At 55.7% G+C, this 16,835-nt stretch overlaps 1 protein-coding gene across 2 annotated transcripts; it reads right to left on the bottom strand.

Moving 5' to 3' along the window:
- Nucleotides 1-6,238: 6,238 nt before the first annotated feature.
- Nucleotides 6,239-15,231, bottom strand: PPP1R32 (protein phosphatase 1 regulatory subunit 32). 2 transcript variants are annotated; one of them, XM_025286493.2, is made up of 14 exons: nucleotides 15,092-15,231; nucleotides 14,433-14,570; nucleotides 13,993-14,260; nucleotides 13,734-13,887; nucleotides 12,291-12,419; nucleotides 11,321-11,384; nucleotides 10,772-10,884; nucleotides 10,338-10,397; nucleotides 10,121-10,207; nucleotides 9,679-9,792; nucleotides 9,499-9,593; nucleotides 7,125-7,289; nucleotides 6,537-6,628; nucleotides 6,239-6,337 (listed from the first exon to the last, which is right to left on the bottom strand). In XM_025286493.2, exons 2-13 carry the CDS (start codon nucleotides 14,539-14,541, stop codon nucleotides 6,550-6,552), a joined length of 1,437 nt encoding a protein of 478 aa, XP_025142278.2. In that variant the 5' UTR covers nucleotides 14,542-14,570; nucleotides 15,092-15,231; the 3' UTR covers nucleotides 6,239-6,337; nucleotides 6,537-6,549. The 2 variants fall into 2 exon arrangements, with proteins under 2 accessions (XP_025142278.2, XP_006040934.3); XM_006040872.3 differs by having other exon boundaries at nucleotides 14,143-14,260; nucleotides 15,092-15,214.
- Nucleotides 15,232-16,835: the final 1,604 nt, after the last annotated feature.

Genomic DNA, 16,835 nt, shown 5'->3' with positions numbered 1-16,835 from the left:
CTGGAAGCAAAGAGATGGGTGTGTCTAAGTTCAGTTACAGAGAGACCGAGGTTTGTTTCCAAGCTCCTGAGTATGTGCCCGTGAAATCTACATCTGCTGTGTGAAGGGGATGGCAGCTATACGTGGGAACCACGCCCAAGGGGCTCCGGTTGCATCAGGAAACTCGTAGATTGGTATGCTGTTAGGGCAGTGGGGAAGGGCATCTTTTCCCATGTCCCACAGAGAGTCCTTAAGGATCAGCAGCAGCCCTGCCAGGTGTGTGAAGCTCCCAGCTCAAGGGAGGCATACAGCAAATGCTTATTCCCTTCTTTTTTCTTAAGTCTTTCTTGAATTTGTTACAACATTGCTTCTGCTTTATGTTTCCAATTTCGGCTCCCAGGCATGTGGGATTGAACTCAAATCCCCGACATTGGAAGGTGAAGTCTTAACCACTGGACCACCAGGAAAGTTGCCTTGTTCGCTTCTTGATGGTAACCCATATGTGAAGGACATTTGAATTCTTTGGGCCTCCCAGCAGTCTCCTGAGTGGGAGAACCCCAAATGCTTTACCAAACAGAACCCACACATCCTACTATGGAAGCTGAAAACTCTGGGAACTCCCAGCCTCCCTGGTAAATTGGCTGCAGCCACCCAGCACAAGTACCTGTTCCAGATTTTGAATCGGATATGAGAGATGCAGAGCCGAAGAGACTGTGTGGAGTCCCTTCTGAGGATGTGTGGGGGCGGCAGCAGCAGGAGGAACAGAGTCCAGGCCCCTGCAGGGAGGGAGGCACGTGCTCTCAGGGGGCCCAGGTCCATGGGGTGATTTTGATCATGGTTCTTGGCTGGGTAGCCTCTAACCTTTATTCTCAGGTCCACCTGAAGATTTTGTGAGCTCCAAAAGCCTTTTAATAAATTTCTTATAGCTTAAATAAGCTGAAGTTGGTTTCTTTTTTCTTTCTTTTTCTTTACTTTATTAAAGAATATTTATTTATTAATTAGGATGCATTGGGTCTTAGTTGCAGCATGAGGGATCTTCATTGCGACACGGGGGCTTAGTTGTCTAGCGCCTTGTGGGATCTTAATTCCCCGATCAGGGATCATACCTGCATCCACTGCATTGGAAGGTGGATTCTTAGCCACTAAACCACCAGGGAGGTCCCCGAAGATGGTTTCTGATGCTCGCAAAGAGCTGTGACTGCTACCCCGCATGGTTGGAGCCCTAAGCGAGTCACGTGATCACAGTGGAGGGCCCACTGTCCCGGATCCACAGGGCCTTCACTGTCATAACTAGGAGGCCCCACACTGCCAGATCCTCCTCCTCATATATACTCAGGAATAAGTCTGCCCAGGTTCTTCAATACCAGCTTCCCACACCAGGTGCCAGAGCCCACCAGGAGAAAGAGGATCTGCAGCAAAGCTGTCCTGCCATAGGGACCACACCTCACTGGGCCCAGAGCCTCCTAAAGTCTTTTTTGAGCACAGCTTTTTCAGGATGTTGTCCAATCACTCTTCTTAGAATCCCTGTCTTAGATGCCTTCCTGGCCTCTTTACCTGAGGACCTCTGAAGTGCACACACACACACACACACACACACACACACACACACCGCTTCAGCAAATAGTGAAAGTGAAAGTTGCTCAATGGTGTCCAACTCTTTGTGACCCCATAGGCTATACAGTCCATAGAATTCTCCAGGCCAGAATACTGGAGTGGGTAGCCTTTCCCTTCTCCAGGGGATCTTCCCAACCCAGGGATAGAACCCAGGTCTCCCACATTGTAGGCAGATTCTTCACCATCTGAGCCACCAGGGAAGCTTAAAGCCCCATGCTTTTCAGCAGCTGCAATCCAAGACCACCAGTGCAGTGATGTGATGGGAAAGGCCATGTATTCCTAGCAGAGACTAAGCCGTGAGCCTCTGGGAGCTGGCTGCACCCCTCTGGCTCAGGCTGAACTTGTTTTCACAAAGGTCTTTGCAGCAGTGAAGTTTTATGACTCAAAGAACTTTCTTGGCAAACCTTGTCTGTAGCAGCATCTTGAGAAGCAAGGAGTGTCAGGATGCCTGGAGCACCAGCAGGCCCTCCTCTGACTCGAAGAGAGACCTCGGCAGGAGAGGGGTTTCTGGAGTCTGATCCCTCCAAAAATATTTGCGGCTCAGGGAACATTTCCATGGGGCTGGGGACCTCTCCGGACAGTCAGAGAGGAAGTTGGGGGTCGGATCCTACCTTTCAAGCCCCCATCTCTCTGTGTGTAGCAGCCTCCCCATGCAGGGCTTCCCACCACCCCCCAGGCCTCCAGTTCCCACCAACCAATGCCTTTTCCCAGCTGGCCAGCTGTCAAGCCTGTGAGCTGGTGGATCTGCGGGTCGCCATGTGACCTGGGCCAGATGGTGCCCATCAACATCAGCTACCACGGTGCTATAATGGCACCAGCCTCACACACGTCTGCCTGCCGATCGCACAGCACCCAGCACCTGTCTGCATCCTGCCGTCTGGGGCTCCACTCCCCCACACCAATGCCATCAGCGCAGCACCCACCTGTGTCCCCAGACTTCCCTCGGAGGGAGGTCCCTCTGCATTCTTGCTCAAAAGATGAAGGCCCACAGAATATTCCCAGCTCCCAGCAGGCTGTGGGGGCTTAATAAAGAATAATCATCCTCATTGTTGATGACACCTCAGAACAGTTTCTAAAATTTCAGTGGGGGGTGGGCAGGATTCAATATGGTAGTGGATTCAATGTGAAAGTCGTTCAGTCGTGTCCGACTCTTGGTGACCCTTCCATGGAATTCTCCAGGCCAGAATACTGGAGTAGGTAGCCTTTCCCTTCTCCAGGGGATCTTCCCAACCCAGGGGTCATCTGCTGAAAGGAGAGACTGTCCTGGTTACAAGTGAGCAGAGGCCCTTCCAGACCTGGGTAAATTGGCCTGGTAGAATTGTCCTCAGAGATAGCGCCCCCTTGAGGGTCTTCCTGGTAAGGCTGTCCAGGTGGATCACCTACCCAAACTCTCCCAGACAAGCAGAGGCCTGCTGGCAGAGAAGAGAGCAGAGGAGGGGCCCATCCAGAGCCGAGCAGGAGGGGACAAAGGTCAGACCCTGTGACAATTTCAAATCCCCACTTCTATCTGGGACTCGGGTTTCCTCTGCTCCAGCATCAATGCAGCTATTCATCACATGCTAAACTCTTACACACGTCATCTCATTTAGCCCACAGGGTGAGCTCTGTTATATTAGCTGTAGCTCAAATGATCAGCTGGAGGTGGGAGGCAGCCTCAGGATTCAGGGAGCTGGAATTTGGACCCAGGGAGTCTGATTCCACAGCTCAGGCCTGGACAGCTACCCTCTGTGGACAGCCCTGGCCCAAGGGAGGACAGGGTGCTGGGCTGATGCTAGCTGGGGGCAGGCTAGAAATTCGAGACTCAGAGGGGTGAGGGGCCAGGACCCTGAAAACGAAACTACATCATCAGTTCCCACATTCACCTGGTAGCCCAGAGGAGACTGACGAGGCAGAGGCCAGTCCCTCCCACGTGGTTTCAGTAACACAAATAGCCACAGCGCGACAACATGTCCACCCCTCCTGCCCTGAGGCAGAGAGGCTGCTTGGCACTGATCCTACTGTGGTCCTGGAACCTGCCAGGGGTCAAGGTTGGAATGTGGGGCCCTCAGGCCACTGCAAGGGAGCACGGTTGGGGCTGGTCAGAGGCCAAGCCAGAGACGAGACCAACGGGGCACACGCAGAGGGAGAAGAGGTGACCTGGGAGGCAAAGCACAGCGGTGCCAGGGGTCACAGCCATGGCATCTGGGCAAGGAGGCGGGGCCCACGCAGTCTCCATCACTGGGCCACAGAGATTCAGGAAGCCTGCGCTACTGACCTCCTGGTGTCGGGCAGGTGACACTGAGAACCCACATCTGGTGCCCACACCAGCAGGAAAAATTCATTCATTCATTCTATTATTTAATATTTACTGAGTATCTGCAAGGGTGCACACACTGCCCCTGGCTTTCCCTGTGAACAAGACAGACACGGTCTGTGCCCTTTTGGAGCCTCATAATGGAGGAGAGCGGCAGAGAAGGGCCCTGCAGCATGGCCATCAAGGCCCCTTCCCCTGCCTTCCCCACAGGGATGCCCACCTCTCACCCTCCCTTGCTCCCGTCCCCTGACCGAACATTGGGCTGACCCCTCCCTGGAGTCCTTGCCCACAGTCTTCCCTGGTTCAAGGCCCACAACTGATCACTCTGCCCATTACTTCAAAGTTCGTTCCCTTTGAGGCTTTGGGAGGAGGGCAAAGGCCAGGAAGCCAGGTATGACTTGGAATCAACTCACTCTTCCACCAGGCGACTTCTACTCTGGGTTTGCACTCCGCCCCTCTCCAGCAGGCCCCCTCCCACAATCCTTAAGACGGGGGGACCTGGGCCAGTTGCTCTACTTCTCTGTGTCTGCTTCCTCATGGAAAGATGAGGAAACCTGTGTCCTGCACCAGGCAGGGGCTCTAGAGTCACCTAGGTTTGACCTTGGCCCCCTGCTGGACTCCTGTCCTGCTACCCCACCCTCTTGGCCACCCTATCCTCACACAACCCCTTGGGCCGGAGCCCAGGACCCAGGCAGGGAGGCCAGGATGGGCTGCCTGAGAGCTGGGGGGAGAAGGCAGGGGTAAGGGGAGCCCAGGGGTGGAGTCCACAGCCCGGGCTCAGGAAACATCATGGCAGGGGTGGCCCCAGGCTTGGAAACGGAATTTAGCACAGTGAAGCGGGAGGTGATGGAGAGGCAGCGTCGTCCAGCTCTGGTGTCTGACACCATAAGCCCTGTTGAGCTAGCAGAGGCAGGGCGAGGAGGAAACACGAGCTGTAACAGGACACGGCTGAGGAAGGACATGGAGAGGTGAAACTGGGTGAGGAGTGCGCGTGTGTGTTTCCATCTGTCTGGCAACTTACCCCTGATGCTGGGGACCACGGACCAGCAGGCCCGCCCACAGTTTGTGGGGCTGTCACTGGGTCCTGAGTTCTGTGCGTTTGTAGTCGAGATACGCTGTGTCCCGCACTCCTCTCCTCCTCCCATGCTGGAGCCAGCTGGAGCCACCCACTTCCCACATGGAGCCCCACTCAGGCCATGGACAGCCCCCAGGCCTGCTGCTCATGACTCGTGAACACAGACAGGCCCCGGGGCTGGCAGAGCTGTTCCACAGACTCCCACGCAGGGGCAGGGGTGGAGGTAGAGGGTGGGGGCCCAGCTCTTGGACCACTGTCTGACCTTCCGCCTGCTGGGCTGAGCCGCAAGGTGCGGCGCACATCCAGGACATCCCCAGAGGGGCGGCTGCTGCCTTTCTGCCCTGTCCGACTTCGAGCATCTTGAAGTCGTCCCCTCCTCTCCGGGTCTAGGCTCCTTATTTATAAAATAAGGGGCTGGTGCGAGCAGGACCACGGCGTATGGTCAGACGGCTGGGCACTGCACAAAAGCACTGGAGGAGGTGACGGAAGGTGCTGAGAGGCAGCCCAGTTTCTGCTTTGCAGGTTGAGGGGTCTCAGGCTGCTACACCTGAAGGAAGGGAGGCTTTTCTTCCTCCCAGAAAACTTTTACTTTTCAAGTCTTGTGTTAAAGTGGGGCGTCCGCCTAGAGGGAGCCTTGTTCTCATTCTCACAAAGGTACTGAGGCACCAGCCTTGCGACCAGTCCCCACCCCACCCCCAGGGCCCAGTGTCCAGGTAGACATCCATTGCGAACCCTCCTCCGTCTGTCTCTGGAGAGAGATCTCTGGGACTCTTCATGCCTGGCTTTCCTCCCCTCTTATTTATTTATTTATTTTGGCCATGCTGTGCAACTTGTGGGACATGGGATCTTAGTTCCCCAACCAGGAATCGAACCCGTGTCCCCTGCAGGGGAATTGCGAAGTCTTTCACCACTGGACCGCCAGAAAAATCCCCTCCCATCTCCTTTAGATTCTCCGATGTGGGCACCAGCAGGGCCCCAGCAGACCTGCTCTGATCCCCCTCTGCATGCTATAGACCCACCTTCCGCTCTGGCCTGCCAGCCCCCCACCCTGGGGGCTTCCTCCCGCCCACACTGGACAGAACACTCAGTACAGGCCCGAGGTGACCCATTCCCAGGAGAGGGCACTGAGTCTGAAGAGCGAAGTTTCTTACCTGGATCATGACGGTGAGTCCAACCAGGCCTCCCTGACTCCACATTTGACTCCAGTCATGCACCCCCTCCCCAGCCTCACCCTTCCTTTCCCAGCCCCCTCTGACACTGCAGACACATTGTTCGGCTTCACTGATTTTATTTCATTAGGAAAGTAGCTGGGGAGCCCCCGGGGGGGATGTGGGAATAGGAACAGTAGCCGGCTCCGTCCCCTGGGGTCAGCAAACCTGTGTGAACAGAGATGAGGCCTGAAGGGCTCCGGGTGGTCTGTGCCCTACTCCCCTCTCTCCTTAGATGCCCCTGACCTCCCACCTCCTATTCTGGGGCTGGGGTCCCCGGGCAGGGCTGGCCTGACCCAGAACTTAGGCTGGGGGGCTGCCCCACAGTGACCACCCCGGCATGGAGTGGGGGTCCCCAGCCCCTTACCCAGGCCTCAGGCTCAGTTGGGCGCAGTGAAGTGGCTCCCGTGGCCGCTGGGAGGCGCAGTTCGGTAGAAGGGGTCCGCAGAGATCAGGGTTCTGCAGGGAAGAAGCGGGTGCAGATGAGGGAGGGGAGGGGGCAGGGAGCCCAGGCCTCCTCCCCTCTGCCTTCCCCTCTCTGCGGGGCTGGGGCTCAGCCCACATGGCCAAACCACAACCAGTCTTTGCCTGCCAACTCCAGGCCATTGTTGGTATAAATGTGATTTCTGAGGAATTGAATTGAGCAAAAAGAAGTCAGAGTGAGGAGGCAGAACCACAGTCATTCAGCTCTGTCCCCCCTCCGACACCCCACCCCACTCCACCCCAATCAGCCTGGCAGGGAGCCTGTCGGAGCCAGCTGAGCGCCCAGGAACAAGGAGAGGGCAGGGGAGCAGCGGTGCAGAGGAGGGGTCGCTGGGATGAGACGGGCAGCAGAGGCAACGGATAAAGCAGTGGGGGGAAAGGAGCATCTCAGACAGACAGACAGACGCAGGAGGCAGGCGAGGCCGGGGACAGGCCACGGGACACAGCAAAGGACGCAGCGGGGATGCGCTACCTGCCCACATGAGGGTGCAGGCGCCTCAGGCTCTCTTTGGGGGTGGGGGTGGCCTCCAGGCGGGTGACCGGCTGGTTGAGGGCATAGCCTCCCGGCTTCTGGGGCTGCAGGCCACCTTGAGTCCAGCCCTCACGGTCCAGGCCCTTGGGGATGTTCTCGAAGTATCTACATCACGGAAAGAAGGGCAGGTTGCCATACGTTGGCCTCTGTCCACCTGGGCTGCCTCTGCGCTCTGCTACAGCAGGAATCTCGGCTCCAAAGGAGCTCACCCTGCTGTGGTCCTCCCGCCTCGTTGCCTTTGCCCATGCCACCTGCTCTGCCAGGCCCTCCTGAAGGCCCTGGCCCCTCACTCCCCTCTTACCCCGGAAGCCTGCCCTGGCTCTGCCCTGAGCTGCGTGCCCCTCCTCTGTGGTGCCCCGGATACTGAGACATACTCGGGAGTGGAAAGGACTTTTGAGAGATGCCTCACTGAGACTTCCCTGGTGGTCCAGTGGCTAAGACTCCACGCTCCCAATGTAGGGGACCCAGGTTCGATCCCCCACGCCGCAGCTAATAAGACCCGGAGCAGTCAAGTATATATAATATATAATATGTGAGTGTGTATATGTGTGTTTGTGTGCACTTCAATCGCTTAGTTGTGTCCAATACTTTGTGACCCCACGGACTGTAGCCCACCAGGCTCCTCAGTCCATGGGATTTCCCAGGCAAGAATACTGGAGCTCGTTGCCATTTCCTTCTCCAGGGGATCTTCTCAACCCAGGGATCAAACCCACATATCTTGCATCTCCTACAGTGGCAGGCAGATTTTTTACCACTATATAAAAGAGATGCCTCCCTGAGACTTCCCTGGTGGTCCAGTGGCTAAGACTCCATGCTCCCAATGTAGGGGACCTGGGTTTGATCCCGCATGCTGCAATGAGTAAGATCCAGCACAGTCAAGTAAATACATACATATATATATATACATATGTATATATAAAGGAGATGCCTCTCTGGCCTGTGAATATCTCAGGGGTGGGAGAGGATAGGGGCTGGGAACCCCATCTCATCCATTCCCCTCTCAGCATTGGACATCTCTTCCATTTTGCCAGTTTTCACTGAGCTAGCCTAGGCTGGGTTCTGAAGGTGCCAAGATGAGTAATATGTGGGCCCAGCCCTTGAGTTTACAAAGAAGAGGTACAGAGAGATAAATGAAAAAAAAAAATCAGTAATCACAACCCCCGGGGTTCTGGGCGCAGGAGGAAGAAGCAGTGTGCTGATGCTGGCGGGAGCTCAGGAAGTTGGACAGGTGGGTAGAGAAGGAGAAGGTGGGGGGCTGAGGGGTCTGTAGGAGCCTGGGGAGGGGCAGGGACACAGCTGTCCCCAGTGTCCTGAGGGAGGCTCTGCCCCTCCTCCTTGCCCTCCGTGGGAACTGCAGCAGCCACGCACATCTGCTATCAGGCTCAGGCACTGCTTCTGCCCTCTGAGCCTCAGGGTTTCCATCCAAAAGAGGGGGCGTTTAGCTCCAAGGATCCAGGGTGGGTGGGGAGAGCTCCCTGGGAGATGGAGGAGCTGGGGGAGGGCAATGTAGAGGCAGATGACACATGCTGACACACAGATGACAGATGCTGTGAGGGCAGGATTTTCCTAAGAATCAATCTCCTTCCTCCCACTTGTTTGTGTGATGCCGTCCCCACCCAGTGCTGGCCTGGGCAGCCCCCACCGTGGCTCTAAGGCCGCTTCCTCCTGGAAGCCCTCCTTGATGCCCAGGACACTCATCTTGCCCAGGGCTCACACAACACAGAGCTTACCTTCTGAGGGTATGTGGAGCCCCCCTGCCATGGACTTAGTGTTGTCTTAGCAGATGCTCTGTTGCACCACGTGGACCCCGTAGTACCCATTATTCCTTCCCTGCCCACCCATGGCCTGCACAGCGTCTTTGGGAAGGCTGCCCTTGGGTTGTTGAAGCCCACTTTGCCTGGGCAAGGAGGTACCTGGGATTTAACATCACCCCTGGGGACAGTTGTTAACCAAGGACTGGCAGAGGTGGGGTATAAATACCCCAGCTCTCTTACTTCTTGGCCCGGATCATTCTGAATTGTATGTTTTGCACTGGTTTCTAGAGTCTTCCCATGGGATGTCTGGTTTAATAACACACTACTGTTGGCCATCGGCCCTACCCCATCCTGCTTACTCCCTCCCTGACATCCTCAGTAAAGGGCTCACACCCAACTCCTCGGCTCGGGATCTGCTTCTGGGGGGAACCACATTCATCAAGTGTTGGGTCCTCACTAATTATTGTAAACTCATTACTTGTCCAGCCTCAGTCTCCCTGTCTGTGAAGTGGGTACCAGCTTCACAAACCCAGATATAAGTAATAGGGAAGGGGGCTCACCCTTGGTTGTAGGTGGTCAGGTAGCGATTATCCATGTCAGGGTCATAGGGGCTCCGGACATAGCTGGGGTTGTTAAGGCTGAACCCTGAGGGCTCCTGAACCAGAAGGTCAAAGAGGGGACTTGTCAGGTCAGGAGGGGAGTGGGGATTTGGGGCTGGGGGGTGGTACCGTAGACCTCACCTTGTTGCCCACGGTCTCCCGGCCAAGCAGGGCAACATTTGTCTGTTGCATCCTCTGGGGAGACTGGAATTGCCAGTGGTTCATGCTGCTGGGTTCTGGGCAGGGAGGGGGCACCTGGAAGGGACAGAGCCACAGGAAGGGTGGCTGGGTGGCCAAGGCAAGGCAGCAGGATGGATGGAGGACAGGCAGAGAGCCCCAGCAGCCCCAGCCCCAGGACGGTGTCCCTCCTCCTTCAACACCCAAGTCACTGCTTTGAACACGCTCTTCACTTTCCAGCCCCTAGGCCTTTGCCTCTCCACCCAGGGGTCCTTCCTCCGCATCTCCAAAGATCCTGATTCTTCCCATCCTGCCTGGATCAAATGCCACCGGGTCCAAGAAACCTCCCTGTCCCCTCCCTTCTGAGTTGCTCCCCGCTTTGAAGGAGCCCCCTGAGGCCACTCACTCTGGGATTCAGGGTCCTCTCGTTCACTCGGCTGAAGCCCGTCTCCCGCTTGGAGCCTCTGGCCAGCACTGGCAAGAACTCATCCCCCTAAGGCAGCAAGGCAGCCCCTGGTACAGCTTCCGGCACAGCCCCCACCTCCCACCAGAGGACCCCAGGCTGCAGCACAGACATCCCTCCCCCCGGCCCCCGCCCCGGCTCCAACCCTGGCTCAGCTTACATGAGGGTGGGAAATGGGGAGAAAGTCTGACTTGGTGACACTCCGGCCAGGGAGGAGGACCTGGAAAGAGGCCACAGAGGAGTATCAAGCCAGCAGAGGCAGCAGCTCATCTATCCTAAGTACAGAGGACAGCTCAGCACCAAACGGGAGAGTTTGGAAGAAGGGAAGGAGGAGCATGGTGCTGAATGGGAACCAGCAGGCCATGGGTCTTGTCTAAACTCCAAGTGACCTTGGCTACACTGCTTTTCTTCTTTGAACCTCAGTCTTCTCATCCGTCAAATGGGGGAGCTGACCAAAGTGGTGATTTTTGCCCAAGTTTTTTCATCTTGTGTTTAGACAAAGGCATCTGCAGCATACACATATTTAAAGCTAGAATTCCCCCAGACTGGAGGGCTTCAATCACCTTGAGTCTAGTGGGTCCCAGCCTGACTTACTGGGTCCCCAGGAAGGGCCTGGGAGGGCGGCTGGAAGACGATGGGGTTCTTGTTGGACTCTTCGGTGAAGCCAGTCTCCTCCTTGGCACCAGTTGAATTCTTCTGCAAGAGATCTGCAAAACACAGCCCCCCCTTGCTGGCCTGGGACCAGCTGGTCCCACCCATATGGCTGCCAGGGCTCAGGGTCCCAGTAGGTGGGGAGGGAGGCAGCTCCAAGGATCTGGAAGCCTGAGCCACCAGGATCACGGGCACTGGTGGGGGCTCCAGAGTCCAGGGCAGAGAGCAGATGAGGAGAGCACAAGGAAGGGCAGGCTTCAAGCAGCCATCCTAGGCAAGTGAGTTGTCCTTTGGAGATCGGCAGGCCTAAAGCACAGAGGTCAGGCCGGGGAGGATAGTTTCCCCAAGCAGCCTGTGTGTCTTTCCTGTCTTCTGCTGATGCCTCCTTAGTGTTGTGCCAGCTCTGGGGTCCCCAGAGATTCCCTCCCCAAGGGTCAGGGGTAGGGATGTGTGGTGGGATGGTAGCTAGAGTTCTGACTTGCATCTGCCTACCCGGCTGATGTGACGGCTCCTTGAGATACTTGGAATTATACTCGGAAGTCATAAAGCGGGGGCCCTGGAACACAGAGAATGGAGCAATGGGGCACACAAGGTGGGCCAGGGCCTGCAGGCGGTGGGGGTGGTGCTGGCTCTTCAGTTCTCTGGGCTCTGAGTAGACCCGCGTGGTTCTCTGAGACAGGAGGGCCGGCAACACTTTCCCCCCACTCCCTGCCCCCACACAAATCTCTCTTTCATCCAGCGTCACAGCACCCAAAATTCCAGCATGAGAGCACAGCTCCTCTGTGACGACTGAAACTAAGTCCCATCCGGGGTTCTCTGGTGGTCCAGTGGTTAAGAATCTGCCTTGCAATGCAGGGGGACACTGGTTTGATCCCTGGTCCGGGAGGATCCCATATGGCACAGAGCAACTGAGCCCGAGAGCCACAACTACTGAGCCCACGTGCCACAGCTGCTGAAGCCTGCGTGCCTAGAGCCTGTGCTCCGCAGTGAGAGAAGCCACCAGAGTGAGAAGCCTGTGTGCTGCCAGCAAGAGTAGCCCCCACTCACTGCGAGCAGCAAAGAAGACCCACCACAGCCCCAAAAAAGACCTACTAAGTCACATCCCACACTGGACTCCAGGCCTGGAGCCCCTGAGAGCCAGAGCAGGGGGGACCCAAAGAGAGAAGAGAGGCTGAAGGGAGGAAGTGGGTGCTCACAGAGCACTGGGCCCCTGGAGGGGGTCAGGAGAGACGGGAGCTCGGGGATTAAACCCAAAGATAGCCATAAGGGGGACCACTTTGATGCTGTCTTGGAAACACCAAATATCAAATCCTTGGCTCACCCCTGTCTTTGTGTGGGCCCTGAGCCTGCATTGAGCCAGCTCCATGGGTGAGCCAGCTCAGAGCCTGTCCCGGGGAGGAAGGAGGAGGTGGGTTCTGGCCCCTCTGCCCGCACAGGGCCCTCATCGGAGCCAGGCACTCACATGTCCGGCGTTCTCCCACTCCAGCGATCTCTTGTTCTGCTGCTGGTGGAGCAGGGGCGCATCCTTGGGCTCCAGCCCCGTGATGGCCTGGGGCCCATAGTCCTGGGTGTCAAAATGGACCTTCCTGACCTGGGAGGAGGGAGCAGTCAATTTCCATCCCATTGAGGGGATGGCAGTCACTTCCAGACTCTGATTCTGCCCTTGACCCCTGCAGAGGATCTGCACAGCAGCCCGAGTGTCCTTCTACAGTGAAGCTGGGCCAGGACCCTCCTCTGCTCAGAGCCCTGAGGTATCCCCATCATACCTCAGGAAGGATCCCACAACCTGACAGTGGCCCACAAGGACCCAGCTCCTCACTCTGCTCCAGTCTCCTTCCTTCCTGCCATCCCTCCTCCTGTCAGATGCTCCTGCCTCAGGGCCTTTGCACTTGCTATCTGGACTGCCTGCTCTTCTCTCACTTAGCTGCATCCAGAGGAACATTGACCTCCCTCAAGTTTTTGTCTAATGTCACCATAGCAAGCTCTTTTCTGACCCTCCTGACTTGCAGGGGAAACTTTCACTTCTTCACTCCTTGCCCCTTCCTTGTTACATTTTTCCCTCCAGCACATATCACCTTCAAAAATAGAAGAGGTGGGACTTCCCTCATGGTCCAGTGGTTACAACTCCGTGCTCCCAATGCAGGGGGCATGGGTTCAATCCCTGGTTGGGGAACTAAGATCCCACATGCCACACAGCGTGGCCCAAAAATTAATAAATAAAAATAATAAGAGAGGTGTTTAGAACGTATGGTTGCATGAATGAATGACAGCATCCATCCTGGTGGTGGTGATGATAATAAGGAAGTGTTAGTTGTTAAGTCATGTCCGACTCTTTGAGACGCCATGGACTATATAGCCCACCAGGCTCCTCTGTCCATGGGATTCTCCAGACAAGAATACTGGAATGGGTTGCCATTCCCTTCTCCAGGGGGTCTTCCTGACCCAGGGATTAAACCCGGGTCCCCTGCATTAGCAAACAGATTCTTTACGGTCTGAGACCCCAGGGAAGGTCATACAATTACAGAAGTGAAGAAGATGGGGATGCCTGTGCAAAAGTGGGGATGGTGATGTGGCCATGGAGATGTGGATGGGACGGGGGGATCGTGGGACGGTGTTGAGGTTGAGGTGGGGAGGGAATAGGACTGGAGAGGTGGTGATGATGGTGACGGGAGTGGAGATGGAAATGGAGGGGGACATGATGGGGCGTAGGGTGCGGTCAAAAGTGATGCAGGAGAGTGGACCCCAGCCCACAGTGGCTCCTACGTGCCCAGTCATCTCAGCCTTGACCAGCTCCTGGCAGTGCAGCCGCACGCTCTGGAGGTATCCCCACCCAGGCCACCCTCCAGCCCTTCTTCCACCCCAGACTCGGGCTCCCCGTCTCTCCTGGCCCTAGCCCAGCACTGACCTCCTTGATGGGGGTGACCGCACTGGCTTTCTCCCGAGAGTAGCCAGAGTTGGTCTGGTGCAAGTTCCAGGGCAGTGGGTGTGTGCCATCGGGCACCTCCAGGGGGCGGTAACTCTGACTGGTCACCGACTGGAAATTGTTGCAGCCTTGTTCCCTGAGGGTGGGGCAGGAGCTATTAACACCAGCGCACCTGTTTTTGTCCCCTGCGGGGCATCCACCTCCCTCCAACCTCCCACAACTGCCTCAGGAGTCTTCTTGCCTTTGGGTCCCAGGCTGAGGACCAGTCCCTGAGTCCCCCAGGACCCCAGACCCCAGGCGCAGAGGCTGGAGTTGGTCTGATGAGGTCCGATGGCCCTGAGGGCTAAAGCCTGGGAAGGCAGGGGGTGAGGAGGGGTTGGACAGACTGTACCCCGTGGCTGTGTTATCCAGGGCATCGAGATGCGGTTGATAGGAGACCACAGGCCGGTAATTTGATTTGTAGCCTGTGCCTCTGTGACTGCCCACACGGGGCTTGAAATCCTCCCGACCTGCCAGACGGGAAGCAGGCAGACAGGACTGAGGGTCAGCAGGGTGGGAGCACAGTGACCGGGGCTTCTCAGGCAGGGCCAGCATACTTTATGCCAACCCCCCAAGGTCTAAAAGGCGGTCCCCATCCTGTCCCATGTCCCCGGGGTGGATCCTACACAAAGGTGCCCTCACCGTAGGCTGTACAGTAGCTGGTGGCGTAGAATTTCAGAGGGTCTGTGCAGCCCCCTGAACTCATCTTCACATAAGGGGAGACAACCCCCAAGGGGAGTTTTCCCATCATGGTGCTGTGGGGCAGGGCCCCCGGGGGTCCTAGGAAGGAAGCACGCGGAGCCTGGTAGGTCTGGCAGCCCAGCCTGCCCCAGGCCCAGGTTGTGAGGACCACAGAAGAGGTGATGGAAGCCTTCACAGTGGCCTTCCTCCCAGGCCTGTGCCTTTCCACCAACACCCCGAACTGAAGAAAGGACTAGTGATCGTCAATACGTAGCAGCCTGTGTCTCATCTCACTTTCCCCACACCTTATCATCAACCCCTCCCCCATTTTACAGCTGGGAAACTGAGGTTCTGAGTGATGAAGGCTTAGCTCACAATAGGTGGCAGAGCCAGGACTCCCCAGTCCCATGTGACCCTGACACGCCCTCTTCTGGGGACTGAATGGCCAGACTACTGCCCTCCCTGGGAATTCTTGGCCACCCCAGCTCAGAAGCTCACTCTCAGCCCCAGGCTCCATGTCTCTCCCCTGGACTCCCCTATCCTTGCCCACCTCCCACTGGAAGTTGGCTTGGCTCTCTCAGGCTCTCTCGGGGCCCAGCCACAGTTGGCTCCACCCTTACCTGCCCTCCGCAGGGACTTGGAGGTCGGGCAAGAGGCTGCAGGAGGCAGGAGCCGCTACAGAGAAGCCTGAGCCCTCAGGGAGGTGGCCAGGCCAGGAGAAACAGTATGTTGCCTAGCAACAGGTGCCTAGCAACAGCGTCCCCTGGCCTCTCAAACCCTTCTAAAGCCAGGGCCCACTGAGGGGCTGACCTGGCTAAGAGAGGAGGCCAGGAGCTGCCCAGGCAAGGAGCCTCTGAGGCTCCAGCCCCTATTGTGGTGTCCCTCGCCTGAGCTGGGCAGAATTGCTGTCTGAGTGACACAACATAAAAGATAATCCTGAACAATCACTCGCATTTATTGAGTACCCACTTCTCACCAGGCACTTTACATCTTTTATCTCTAGTCTTCTGAGTAGCTCTTCCAGGTAGCTATTATTATCCTTCTTTTCACACAGGGAAAATGAAGCTTAGGCAAGCAAAGTGACTTGACTGGCCAGAGATCTCACAATCAGAAAATAGCAGAGTTGAGTTTCAAACGTGGGTGAGTCCAGATCCCACTCTTAAGCCTCTGGGTAAATTAATGTTTACTATGTTCTGCTAGAGCCAAATCTGTACCAAGCTCCTTTACACACATTACCTCGTATAATCCCCGAAACCACCCTCGAACTGGGTACTATTATTACAGAGCCAATAAACCACAGCAGTGAAGAGTGTGGTTCAAACCTGGCCTGTCGCCTTCGATGAGTTATTTATCCTCTTAACACCCCCATTTCCTCATCTTCACCGACGGTGTCACTGGACCTGCTTCTAGGGCTGTTGGGAGATTTGATGAGAGTGTGGATTCAGTACCTAGCAGGTAGTTGAGACTCAATTTTTAAAAGCTCTTCTCAGTTTTATTTTGTGATGGGAAAGATGAGGCCCAGGCCTCACCTGAATTAAAAGGGCACCTGAATTAAAAGGGCATAAGCCAAGGACTTCTCTAGTGGTGCAGTGGATAAGAATCTGCCTGCCAATGCAGGGGACACAGGTTCGATCCCTGGTCCAGGAACATCCCACATACCATGGAGCAACACTGCAACTACAGAAGCTTAAGTGAGGAGCCACCACAATGAGAAGCCTGTGCCCTGCAACCAAAAGTAGGCCCCGCTGGTTCCAACTAGAGAAGGCCTGCATGGAGCAATGAAGACGCAGTACTGCCATAAATAAATAAAAAATAATTCAAAAAAATTTTAAAGTCCACGCTCCTTCTGTGAGGGCCCATTTACCTCATACTAACGTAAGGCTTGTGAATGTTTAACAGTTGGATCTCTGGGGAAGAGGGACTAAGCAGTTGGGGTTGGGGAGAAGTGTCCTGATTTGTAGCATTTATCAATTTCTGTGGAGAAGGAAATGGCAACCTACTCCGGTATTCTTGCCTGGAAAAATCCCATAGACAGAGGAGCCTTGCAAGCTACAGTCCACGGGGTTGCAAAGAGTCGGACACGACTGAGCAGCTAACACTTTCATGATCTAAACACTCTCATCACAGGTCACTCTCAAATTACAAATGCAATGTTACCGAGAAGAGGACTGGGTAGACAGAGTCAGTAGCCCACCCTATATACTGTATCATATTTCCAGCATCCAGATGCAGTAGATGGAAGTAACCACGAGAACATGAATGACAGAAAAATGTAGGCATGCGATGAGAAGGTGATGACTTTGAAGTATTTATCTGATTCATTTTTAATATAATTTAGTAGATTATAAGTTTATATCATCGAGT

This window comes from Bubalus bubalis, chromosome 5 (assembly GCF_019923935.1).
Source record: "Bubalus bubalis isolate 160015118507 breed Murrah chromosome 5, NDDB_SH_1, whole genome shotgun sequence".
NCBI classification, from domain to species: domain Eukaryota; kingdom Metazoa; phylum Chordata; class Mammalia; order Artiodactyla; family Bovidae; genus Bubalus; species Bubalus bubalis.
This window is presented reverse-complemented; position numbering and strand designations above follow the sequence as displayed.

Coding starts and splice junctions, on each gene's coding strand:
- PPP1R32 (XM_025286493.2), bottom strand. CDS start 14,541: ATGATGGGAAAACTCCCCTTGGGGGTTGTCTCCCCTTATGTGAAGATG. Junction 13,888..13,992: donor CCTCAGCCTGGGACCCAAAG/GCAAGAAGACTC, acceptor CCCCACCCTCAG/GGAACAAGGCTGCAACAATT. Junction 6,629..7,124: donor CTGCACCCTCATGTGGGCAG/GTAGCGCATCCC, acceptor TCTTCCCTGCAG/AACCCTGATCTCTGCGGACC.